Here is a 13481-nt window from a genome sequence, read left to right on the forward strand (position 1 = left end):
TTTGTTTTTCGTATGAGTTTGCAGCATTTTTGGTTCTAACTTCTCACATTGCAAATCTATTTTATTTTTGCCGCAATTTGATTGTGTCTCTTCTGCAATTGCTTTCAGAAATTTATGGTGAAAATTTTAAGCAATTTTTCGAGAAATTTAGGCAAAAATATAAATGGGTATATTACACTTAGATGGTTAAAATAATGGTTTAGCTCAATGTAGGCATATTTTTTGATTGTTGAATTACTTTTTGATATCTTACTTTTTATTTCATTGTCTATATTGTTAATACTAATAGCCATCCTAATGGATTGGTAAAATTCTTTTAATTGGAAATTGTGCTAATTACATTTAAGTATGGCCATGCTATTTATTAAAATTGTAATTGAATAGTAAACATGTTCTAACAAGTTGAATACTTTGCAGTGCTTTCTGGAGGAGAGTCGTTCTTTAATGCGTTTGCCACCACGACCATCAACTGCTGAGGCAGACCTTAAAGTCCCCTTTCAACAGGTGAACTAGTTTGATCTTTGATTTTGATTATTTTGTACTGTCTCAACTAGTTTCAATGAGTATTTTTATCCAACTCTCTCTGTTTATTCTTTGGTTGCACTCCATAATGAATTACCTTAAAGTTCTTGTTTGATCAATTCTAAGATGCCTTTTGTTTTCGTTATTGTTTGAAATATTCAAAAACAGCTTGGAAGATATGCAGATAGAGTCAACATTCGCTTTAATAATAACATTCGGTGAATATATATGCTTATAGGCAGGGAAGCCTTGTTCCATTTTTATCCTAGGGAATGACTTATGCCTTTATCACAGCCTTGGCATCAGATCTGATAAATTTTTTCCTAAGATTACATTTTATTACTAAATTTATAACTTAATACTAATAACTTCTTGATCCCTGTTGACTCTTGCAGCTGGTAGAGTCCCATGTTGGAGACTGGAGTGTAATGCTTGAATAATAGATACAATCTAATGCAATAGTCATGTCAATACAAGCGACTAATAAAGTGATAGAGATAATTTAATATTATTAAAAGAGGTAGTTAGGTTGTATATAAGCACTTGTACCTACCAAATGAAATGAAAGGGGATTAACCCCATTTTATCGGTTGAGTCCAATGTAATGAGCAAAAATTTACGTGGGTTGGTTTTTATCTCTCTCTCATCTTTCTTGGATGCTAAAAATTACATGGCATTAGAGCCGTAATGTTGCTTTGAATCTGCAATGAAATGATCAAGGAGGAGTAGATGCAAAATCCTTGAGCTAAGAAGAATAGAGATGTAGAACGTTTAGGAGGGGGAATCTTGTTGACTTCTACATGAGAATTGAAGAGAGAAGTGTAGAAGTTTCTTTACAAATTAAATTAAGAACAAAAATATAATTAAAATTCCTATAGTGAATATTTGAGCAAAAGTAAAGTCAATTATATTTAAAGTTGTACGAGTATAATATTTTGTAGAGTTTTCCACATGTTACATAATATATTTTGTGGCAATAACACACATACCCAAACCAATGACCACTGTGTAACAAAAGAAGAGGTAGAGACAACTCACATATCAAATCTTACCATTTGTATTTTGTGGATGGAGCATGTCTATGGGAAACAAAGCAAGAGATTGTCTGTCATAGTTAACTCTATATGTAGATGCAAAAAAGAGTAGAAAATACCAGTGGACAGAAGATAGAGACAAATCATGACTTGATTTTTCCTTGGATGTTGAAATAACTGGGCAATTTTGCCAAGTATTTAAAAAGAACAGTGTTTTGTAGATGACAAAGGAAACAGAGAAAGGGACATCAAATATTAGGCTATATTTCTATTTGGAAATATCCTTGGACGTCACTGTTTGTAATGAAACCATCTGAGTTTCTTAGGAATGATAAGAGTGTTTGACCACATTATCAGATGGTCAACGACGTACAGTGTACTAGTGGCTCCATACACGCTGTGATCAACAAATTCAGGATACAAATTTCATGGTATTCTAGTAGTAATTCAGAGGTAGTAAGAATCTATTTCAGAAAGACAAGCCTGATGTTGCTTGTGAGTTGTGGTCAAAGAGGGGAACATCAACACTCTTAGCATTATATGTAATATCAGTGAAGAGGCAAAAGCTGTTTTGCAGGAAAGACAGAGAGATGAGCATGAGGTAGCTACCTTTTGTTCAAGATTTTTATGATATATGAAAAAGCTATTTATTTAATTTGGACAAACGTTTATTTCTTGCCCAAAACATAGAGAACTTTTTCGTTCGTCATCAACATTGGCAAAAGAGAATTTTTTATTTTCGAAAGTTGTTATATAGAAACCATCCCGACAATGAAACAAAATGATTGTTCCAATGAAACAAAGGACAGCATAAATGATGATTAAAACACTGATTCTGAATACTTTCTTGGAGTGGGTGAGTTTCCAAGATAGGGTAGACTCCAAAAAAGTTTAACTCAAATTGAAATGCTGTCCAAGTAATTGAGCAATTCAGGTGTTGACTCGAGATATGGAAATCCAAGAGTCCGGGAACTCAGAAATTCAAAGAATTTGGGAGTTTGGGAATTTGAGGACTTTGCGAGCTTGGAAATTTAGAGAATTCTGGAATTGCACCCTTACAAGGTTGATGATTTTGGAACCGTGGAGGAGTGCAACTGCTTAAGGAAAAGTTTTCATTTTATGTTTTCTTGTCATTACCATATATATTATACACTAATTTAAAGTCACGTTAGTATAAGTGATTGATAAAGAGATAGAGATAAGTTAATTAAATATTATAAATGAGGTAGTTAGAATGTATGAGTAACACCTAGCTGGGAAATTAAATAGAACTGAATTAACCTGATTGTATCAAATCTGTAATGATCCTAAATAGGAAATACAAGTGATATAAAGCAAAAATCTGTGCAACAATTTATAAAAACGAAATACTCATTAAACATTCACAGAAAAGCTGCAAATATGGAACTGCTGAGCCATTTTATTAATTTTCTGAAGGCCAAATACAATAGATGACAAGATAGTGCACCTGGGCTTGTCTCAATGGACAAGCATGACCAAACCCAGGTGAGAAAATGGCTGAACTGAAGGCTGTCCAGCTGCTGCACCAATCTGCACTGCGCTGCCCTAGAAAACTACCTTTCTGCTGAAGTTTGAATGGCTGGAAGGTGTACTTTTACTGCCCAGAAAATTATGTGCTTTTAACCCCGGACTCCTTGGCCTAAACCCAAAAAAAACCCACAAAGGATTTTGGCTGGTTTAAATTTTTGAAATTCGACCCCCTTGGAGCCCAACTTCCGCTGCAATTGCAAAACTCAGCCTGTAAATCCTCCCGGAGATGCCCCCAAAGTGTTGGGCTGACCTCTGCTATCCAATACCTGACTTCCCTGACATCTTCGTTAGGCTAGAAACACTCCCGATGCTGAAGCTCCCTCTGTCACTGACAAGTGCTCCCTCTCTGACCTCTGCGTTGCTGCAACTATTCCATGCATCTCGCACCGTTGCACACCTCTCTGTGCCATCTTGCACTGGTGCAACACTCCTGTGCTTCTCGCACTACTGCCTCACGCTGTCCTGGGAATCCTGCACTGTAGCTCCCTCTGTCGCTCCATCCGCATCCGTCTCTACTAACATTCGCCAGTACTGCTACTCCTCTTCGGGGCTCCCATAGCAAGGTCTAATCCAAGAGGCTGGGTACCTCGAGGATCTTGTGCCTCATAGCCTGTAGTTCGTCTGACTACAACTCGATGTCTCCCCACTTTTGCTCAAGTGGTGTGTGTGCACTCGTGGCACAATCATCGTCTGTCTCCACTTCCTTCTCTACCCTGGCTGGCGTAGCCTTGGTCTCGGAGGCCTCTCCCTTGCTCTTCTTCCTTGACACTGGGTCGCATAATGACCTAGTTCTCCACAGTGGAAGCATTTGACCTTGGAGAGGTACTTCTTCTTCCATTTCTCCTGCTTTTCCTCAGATGCTAAGGCAGCCTCCACCTCCTCCTCCTTGATTCTGATCCCCTTGCCGCTGCTTGCCGCCTTGCTTTGCCTTCTGATCTCTTCTTGGCGAAGAGTCGCCCACATTTCCTCCCAATTTGGAAGGGTCGCCCTACCTAGTATGCTCTGGACAAACACCTCCTAGTCTTCAGAGACTGCGTTCAGGGCTGTTCTCACCATCAATTCTTGATCCGGCGTGGCCCCTATGGAAGTCAGCTAATCCCGGATCTCCTTGAATCGTCCAAGGAAGGTGTCGATCTGTTCTCCCTTCTGCATCTCGTATGACTGCAACTGATTTTCTAGTAACATCCTTCTCTGCACGGAAGTATGTTAGTACAATTTCTTTATGGCCTCCCACATCTCATTTGCCGTATCCTTTTCGACAATATGTGGTACTACATGGTCCTTGACCCTGTCAAGAATGATGCTCTTGGCCCTTGCCATTGCCTCCTCGTACTTGTCGTTATCAGCTGGGTCAACTGGGATCGCTATCATTCTCAAGGCGAAGTGCTTGACACGATTCCTGTCTAGAACGGATAAGATTTTGGCCTTCCAGACTACGAAGTTTGATGCTCCTTCTAGCCCGTCCTGGTGTCTTACCCCGTTCACTGCCATCTCGCTGCTCCTCTACTTCCCTTCTGGAAGTTCTCGGTGTGACTCCCTTTGAGCCTCGATTTCCCTCCTAGAAACCCGTTTGCCAATGTCGAGATGCCCCCACTCGGATCCTCATTGATCTGGATTTCTTGGCTAGAAATCCTTGGTAGCAACTCCCTCCTCCTTGGTCTTGCCCTGTTAGGTATTGTTCTGACTACAATACCCCACCAACTTCACTCTGCAACTTACCCACAGCTTCCTAAGCCCCAACAAACTAAAGGTTAGAGCTTCTATGCTCTGCGCAATCCCGACACCAGCAAAATTCGCACCTCCTGGCCACAGGCGTCAATCCTTCCTGACTGAGAAAGATGACCGGGCACTACGTAGGTCGAGTTTGCTCCCCTCTGCCACTGCGCTGATCCTCTTCCTGGCTCAAACTTGATGACGCAGGCACTGCATCACCCCTTCCTTGCTGCTTCTCTGCTAGGAACAACCTCTGTCACTTGGGACAACTTTTCTCTGCTAGGAACAACCTCTGTCACTTGGGACAACTTTTCTCTGCTGCTGCTGCTCTGCTCGACTGATGTCCTCAGTTCTCCTGTGATCTGCAGCCACACTCTAATACCATGTTGGAATTTCTAAGTCTAACCCGTTAGAAACCATTCATGTACTTTACTGATTTATTTCTACCTGCTTGTTCTGTTAATTAACAAGTTATTTACCATGTAAATACTGGAAATAAATACAAGTACACGCTCAACAAATTACAGATCATCAATTGAAGGAGACAAAACAAGCACACAAGTGACAACGTTGTTTTTGGACCAATGTCCCCGAAAAAACCCAATGCGGGAAAACCGGTGCAACTACCTGAGGGTTTTATTATTATGCAGTTTCTGAATACAATTTGGGTGCCAAAACCGGCTCACCCAATAGAGAATAATCTCGGCAGTAGTACCTCTCTACTCGGAAGCAGATATTTTGGTTGAAACCCCGGATGAACACTCCGACAGCTCCTAGCTCCAATCTGCCCCACGAAAACCCCAGCGTCTGCCTCTAGGGACTGCATCAGCCCTTCTTGGCCCTGCGTCAGCCCAATAACCCTTGCGTCAACCTCTGGAGGCACTACATCAGCCTCTAGAGCCTCTGCGTCACCCACGCTAGCTCTCTGAGGCACTACGCAGCTCCTGGCTGCCTCTGCGTGGGTCCTAGCTGGCTCTGCGTGGCCTCTAGCTGGCTCTGCGTTCCTCTCCCGGCTTCTGCACTGATCCTCCCGGTACTGTCTCTATGCCTCTCTGCTTCTGTATTCACTGCCTCTCACTACTGATCATTGATTCTATCTCTGAGTAAATTGCGCTCTAGAAAATAGAATAACTGATCACTCTGGTGTATTCTCCAAGTGACCCTCAAGCCTCCTTATATACTTTTCTCGTTGATGAATCAACGGTTGAGATTAAGTCCTTAATCAACGGCTAAGATTATCTCTGGCTTGATCCATGACTTTTGGACCCTTCTAACACAGTTTTATATTAATACACATTAAGTTTAGACTTAGGGACTATATTAAAAATATTAATTATTTTAATATCTCCCAAACTGTTTAGAATCTGTCCAAACTATTTTTGGTTATTGGAGGTCTCATGTGCCTTAGCCTCTCCACCAATTTTCACGGCTAGAGAACATTCGATGCTACCCCAAATCAACATAACATGTGGAATGTATTTTTGGCATTTTCAGGTGGTCAAGTGGACCAAATTCGAGTGACACATGTCACCACTCAGAAGGCACCACGTGTCGATAGTGATGCAAACATGATGTCATCCCGGAATGACAACCCTAGAAGGATTAAAAAAATGCACATGCGAAGTCTCTCTTGGCTGACTAGGCTCCAGGACAAGGTGCCAAAAATTGTAAAAGGACAGTCATCCTGGTCGGTATGTGATTGGTCCAAGAACGTAGGAGTGGTCCCACAGAGGCACATCATCCCGGTCCTGGGACCGTTGAAGGTTTCAAAGGTAGCGCAAGCGGAGACATCTGGGATGACTAGGATTTGGGAAACAAAAATTGGAGCCGCATAACCAATAATAAAATGCCTGAGACATGTCATCCCGGAGGCGCCGCCCAAGAAGGTAACGTAAAGAGCGCAATACGGGTACCTCTAGGCTGACTTAGCACTGGAAAAATGTGGCATGAGAAGGTGGAGCCAACGACCAATGAAAATGGTGCAAGAAGAGAGCGGTAGACCCACATGACATGTAATCTTGGAACGGCGACTTCGGAGGTATTTCTAAAGTCGCGTTGGGAAATAAAGGTCGAGGGCTAAAGCTGGCACCAATACTTGTTTTCTTGCGACATTGTGACCAAAGGCGCAAAGCTGTTTGTAGTGTGAAATAAAGCCCTCAGGGCTAAAGAGCAATGGGCCCAAAAAAGTTAGATGTGGCAGTTTAAAAGTGCTTTGGCCTCTTTTGAATGTTTAGCATGAAACGGTCAGCAGTGCAAACTTTGCCATATTTGGGTCTTTAATCCACCAAACTAGAAATGCTAAAAGTGATATATGGAAGGCATGGATGAGTTGGCAACAAATATAGTGGCATGGACAAATTTGAAGAAGTTAGCATGTTAGCTAAATTTGGCGAAGCGATAAATTTAGAAAAGCTCTATTAAAGCCTGATAAAAATTCCATAATAGCAAATTGAGCGGTTTAAAGTTTAAACTCAAAATTTCTTGCAGAGACAGGTAAGCAGTGATTGAAGACTTGAAGAGTACATTCAAAAAACATTTTGGAAGCAGGACAAAGGTAAAAATAAAGATTCATGCATGCATAAAATTACAAGATGACTAAAGTTAAATGACTAAAAATATGAGTCCAAAATTCTTTATAAGCAGAAACGATTAAGCAAGATTGTGAGGTGTGTTAGCTGTGTTGGTAAATACTGTGGATTGAGCACTAGCAGTAATCAAAGATTGTTTAAGGTGTTTTGTGGTGAGTGTTTGAAGTGAAAAATTTATTTGTTTATGTAAGGAAGTGGCCTTCATGATTTGAGTTTGAAAATGGTATGAAAGATGAATCATTGAGGTCAGGCAAGTGGTAGCTTGCAGATCAGGGGTTGTAGGTCCTTCCAATGTTATAAGGACTGAACCAGACCGACTGGTTTAGACCGGTTCGACTGTTTTGAGGCAAACACTTGTTCGAATTGGTGACTTGAATTGTTTTTATCCGGTTTGGTATCGTAAAATGATGTAGAATGTGGCTAGTGGGGCCTGATTTACTTTTTTTCTTTTAATGCTTGTCTTAGTTGGGCACTAGCCTAGAATGAGTGTCTAATATTCAAGCATATGGCCTTACTATTGCTATGCATTTCATGGTAAATGACTTAGGATGTTTGAGAGTGGTTTTGACCTCATTGGATTTCATACGGAGAAAGTAGAATTTTAGATCTCACTCAAAATCTAGTAGACTTAACAGTTTTCTAGGAGTTTAGGATTGGGGGGATTACAACACTACATTGGATTTTCTGATGTACGAGGGTATGGAACTAGTATTTAATCAAGAGCACCAAGCCCTCTATGTACCTTGATGTTAGTGGCATTGGTTGCCGAACTCTTCTATCATGAGCATACTAAAAAAAATACCCATCACTCAAACAAAATTTCGACTTGACATGCTATGATTTTTCTATCTTATTTTAATGCTTAGAGGGTGATATTGATGATGAAGATCCCAATATAGCAAATGATTTTGATGATATGTAGGTATTTGTTGTATCATACTTTTTTTTTTGGATGCGAGAGGCCATGTGGAGCTTGTTTGCTGATGTATTTTCGATTTAGATATGGATTGCACTTGGTGCTATTTTGGTTATGTGCACCCTTACATGCTATATAAAGCGACATTTTTCTTATTTGTGTATAAATGGTTTGGATTCATATGGATGCACATGAATATATGTGTTTTTGTTTAAATTTTGAACATTTTATGTGTTTATGGTTGATTGGTTTTTTGGTATGTTTTCTTACCGGTTTCCGTACGGTTCTGACTAGTTCCCGGTCTGGGGGGTCTACCAGTTCAATGACCGGTCCAGTTCTGATAACTATGGCTCCTTCTTGTAGTCGCTAGTAAAAGTTAGGGTTTGGAGCTTCTTTTAGTGGTAGTTAATAAACTAGGGGTTGTAGCTCCTTTTAATTATAGCTGATAAATCAGGGAGTAGTAGGTTCCTTCTAGTTGTATCTAGAGAATTTTGTAACAATAAGTAGAAGCTTGCCATTATGAAGTAAATTGAAGAAAAGTTTGAAGAGTCCATGTGTGATATTTTGTGCTTCTTATATTCATTCTTTTGATGCTGATATGAATTGTTGTTGAAGTAGTCATTGGTGTCCTAGTATCTTTTACAAGTGAAAGAAAGTTTTTAAAATTCCTACAATACTAATTCACCACCCCTCAGTATTTTCCTGGTTTCTAACATTTCTTTTATTCCAATACATTTTGGCTTGATCCTCGTCTTCTTTTAGAAGTTTCACCCTCAGTTTAATTAATACCCATTAATTATTTTAATTTCCTATGTTTAGACTTAGGCATCCATTAAAAATAATTAATTATTTTAACAAAACCTTCTCTAGGTGGAATTTCCCAAAACAATTTCTGGTTATTATGGAATGCATGTGTCCTAGCCTCCTTGCAAATTTTGAATCTTAAGTTACATCCAATGCTACCAGAAATCAACACTCCCTCTTAGCGAAGAATGTGCTCTAGTTATGCAACCTGCTGAAGTATCATCCTGACTCTGTAACATCTCCCTCTGTGCTATTGATGTCTGACATCACTGCCCACCCACCAACTACTGTGCAAATGCTGCATCCGTGTTGTTGCTGACCTTGCCACTGTCAACTCCGCATCTGCACTACAACCCTCTCCAACTGCTACTGCTGCAACAACAACGGAAAGACATCCAAAATACTAAACCAAAGATGTTCAGCGTGATGCATCTGCTGTTGGAGTTCTGACTACTGCTAGTCTCAGCGTTGTCACTGAAACCACTGCGCTGCTGCTGACTTTGCTCTGTGCCAACTGCACTACTGTGAATACTAGCTCTACGCTGCTTAGATTCTGGCGCTCCTAGCCACTGCAACTGTCACTCCAACACTCCTTTGCACCAACTGACCCTGGTCCATCCTACCACTGATATGGGCTCTTGTAGCAAGGTATTGATCCAAGAGGTGGACTCCTCAAGGATCCTACCCATCTGCAGTTCTTTCGAACTACAGTACTAGATCACCCCACCTCTCCTCTAGAGGTATCTAGGCAATCATGGCAAACTCCATCTTGATCTTTGCAATTGTAGCCTGCGGATCATGTTTCTCGTCCTTGTCCTTCTTCTTGAGAGGACACTGTGTAGCGTAGTGACCAAATTCACCACATCGAAAACATTTGATCTTTGAGACATCTTTCTTCTTCTTCCGCTGCTCCTGCTGCCCCTTTGATGCAAGGGCTGCATTCTCTTCCTCCTCCTTGGGCTTTGTCCCACTGTTGCTGTTGCCATCAAGTTTGCACTTGACTAAGTCTCGCCTCATCTCTTCCTGCTGAAGAGCGCCCACATTCCCTCCCAATCCGACAATCTCTCTTTGCTCAGGATAGTCTAGACAAACACTTAACATTCTTCTGAAACTAAATTCGGGGCCAACCTCACCATCTCTGTAGGCTGAGGTGTTGATTCTACAACTACCAACTGATCTCGGACTTCCTGAATCTTTGATAGGAACAGATCAATGTGTTCCCCTTTCTCCATCTTTGCTGATCTCAGCTTCTCCAAGTACATCTTTCGCTGCTCTGAAGATCCTTGATATAGCATAGCCAAGGTATCCCACACCTCTTTGGCTGTCCCTTTGCCAACAATGTGACATACAATGTATTCCTTCACTCCATCGAGGATCAACTGCTTGGCCTTCACCATCTCAACTTTGTACTTCTTGAGTGGATTTTCATCAACGGGGACAACTACCACACTATTGACATACATCTTGAGATCGTGCTCATCCAAAAGGCATGAGATCCTAGCCTTCCAGATCACATAGTTGGATGTTCCATCCAACCGATCTTGATCTCTCAACCTGTTAGCTGCCATCTCTGCCAACAAAATGTCGAACTGCCTCCTCTCTCCTTTGTGTTGCAGCTATGCTGCCCTACGCACTCCTGGCTGGAGTTAGTAGATTTGCTCCTCTCTACTGTTGCTCAACAAATGAGAAATCGAATTCCTTGGCTAGGAATTCTCTGAGGAAGAAATTCCCTCAAATAGTGTCTCCCTCCTTTTGATGTTTTTCTGCTGCAACAACTGCTATAGAAAACTGTGTCCCACTTGAAGACTACTTTGCGCTCGATCTGCTGCTGCGCTTCTCCCTTTGCCACTAACAAATCTCGATGTGGAAATCTTACCTCTCTATCAACTCACTGAGAGAGAGATTTTCCTCGAGAATCTTGCCCTCCTGGCCTGGACTGCGTAATCCCTTTAGGGATTCAATTTGTTGGCTATGCAACACTTCTATCTCCCTCCTCTTCAACACTCGGCTTTTTCGTTTTGCTCTCTTACTTCACTTGTGCTGCTCTGATACCATGTGAAAATCTGGTGACCCAAATTTCTATTGCAACAACTGATTAAGTTTCTTCTATTTATTAAATAACTGAAAAAATTATTTACTGTGTTCTACGATGAATATTGAAACCAATACACTGCAACCTTTACTCATTAAATTATATGCGGAAACAAGAATTGAGCAAGAAGAAATACACAACACACAATGGACACCGTTGTTTTTGGACAAATGTCCCCGGAAAAAACCAATGCGGGAAAACCAGTGCAGCAGCTGAGGGTTTATATTATTAAGCAGTAATTCTCTGAATGCAATTCTTCGTATGCCTAGTTGGCAATCCTCTACAGAGATCTAAATGGGCAAAAAGGTAGTGAGATGATCTCACCTTGTCACTGGAAGATTCGGCTCTAATCTGCAGGAGATGAGCCTCTGTGCTACCTTTGCATAGTACTGCGTCACACCCATGCAGTCACTGCGTCACTGTTGTTTGGACTGCGCTGCACCTCCTCTTCATCCTTTGTTGGCTGGAAACTTTGGCACTCTGACCTCTCGGTCTCACACCTCGACTCCGACACTTGATCCCGACTGTTCCTCAGCAGAATTTTGGACTCCCTCTAAAGTTCTGTGCTGCCACAATGTAGCTCTATGTGACCCTACATCAGCCTGTCTGGATGTCTTTCTGCCCTCTCTGCCTTGCACTCTTCGGATTAGGAAAACTTCCTTCGGAAACTATCCCTGCCCCTCATTGCAAGAAATCACCTCGATCACTTCTCTGACAACTGCTGCGCTGCTCTCTTCAGAAATCAATCTCTTGATCTCTCACTCGACGTGTTTTCCAAATGCTCATCAATTCTCTTCTTATAATCTTCTCTTTGAGTAACCAACGGCCCAGATTAGATTCTAATCAATGGCTCAGATCATTTTGGCTTGATCCTCGTCTTCTTTTAGAAGTTTCACCCTCAGTTTAATTAATACCCTTTAATTATTTTAATTTCCTAAGTTTAGACTTAGGCATCCATTAAAAATAATTAATTATTTTAATAAAACCTTCTCTGGGTGGAATTTCCCAAAACGATTTCTTGGTATTCTGGAATACATGTGTCCTAGCCTCCCTGCAAATTTTGAGTCTTAGAGCACATCCGATGTTACCAAAAATCAATAGGATTTTTGTCCTGTTGTCGCGCAAAGTGTCTAGGCAGCGCGACAACGCTCAGAGTAAGGGCTGTCACTCTTGATCCTTACTCACTCCGTTTAGACTCTCTCTTAGGCAAGTCAAGGGGGGTAGTCCCTAGGTAAATGGATGAAGATAGCTTGTGAAAAACAGACTCTAGGAGATTTTAATGATGGACAACTTGATGAATCTAAACGATTAAATCAGATTGATAGATTAAACACCAATGTAAACAAGACACGACCACAAGATAGAAACAATTATAGACCAGTGCCTTCGATATTTGAATTAACAAGTTATCCGGAATGATGAAAAGCGACAATCATAAATAATCCATATGCAAGAAATTCTAGATTTAAAATTATTTTCGCTCACTGCCCAAATCTAGATTTAATAAATTTTCTTCAATAGCCAAATATGATTAAAAATGTTTATCGCACCTTGACCATAGGAAAATCATAAAAATTGCATTTAATGACCAAATGACACTAAGGAACTTTAGGTTAAAATTTTTTAATTATTCCTTAGGAATTTAATTTAATCAAAGGGTTAAAAAATCAAAATTTTTAATGGGCCATAGGCCACATTAAAAATTCTAGAGTTTAAGCGAAAAAAAACTTGAATTTTATTTTAAATCCTTAGTCACCAAATTTAGATTTATGATTTGAAGTTTTTTAATTTTATATTTTTTAAATGTTTTTGGATTTTAAATACTTTAGATGTTTTTAAACTTTTGAAATTTTATAGTTTTTAGATTTAAAATTTTTTAATGTTTAGGATTTTTAGAAATTTTTTTAATGTTTAGGATTTTTAGAATTTTTTAGATTTTTTATGATTTTCTAAATGTTTTAAATTTCTTAATGTTTTTTTTTTGAATGAAAATAAAAAATTTAGAAAAATAAAAAGTGAAAAAAGAAAAAAAATTTAAGAATAAAAATCAAAACCAAATCGAATTCCAAAATATGTTAAACTAACCCTAGTGCATACATAACAATAAAAAAATCAAACAAACTGAACTAACCTAATGCACACATAAAGTTAAAAAATAAAATCAAATGTTTTGAGTGTGCAGGTGAGCCCGACGGTGGAGTGGAGGTCGACATAATGGAGGAAGGAGCGTTGAAGGCAACAGAATGCACAACGATAAGAGG

The 13481-nt window shown here is 40.1% G+C and overlaps 1 protein-coding gene across 1 annotated transcript in view; it reads left to right on the forward strand.

The window, feature by feature from the left end:
- LOC149151455 (gamma-tubulin complex component 4-like) overlaps positions 1-13481 on the forward strand; it is a 447891-nt gene that overhangs the window by 243293 nt on the left and 191117 nt on the right. Inside the window, exon 9 of the mRNA XM_089443163.1 lies at positions 418-504. Within this exon, the coding sequence (XP_089299289.1) occupies positions 418-504 (87 nt within the window). The remainder of the gene's footprint in view (positions 1-417; positions 505-13481) is intronic.

This window comes from Pinus tabuliformis, chromosome 9, assembly GCF_031772625.1.
Source record: "Pinus tabuliformis cultivar Carrire ecotype Pingquan chromosome 9, CPIR1, whole genome shotgun sequence".
In the NCBI taxonomy this organism is placed as follows: Eukaryota; Viridiplantae; Streptophyta; class Pinopsida; order Pinales; family Pinaceae; genus Pinus; species Pinus tabuliformis.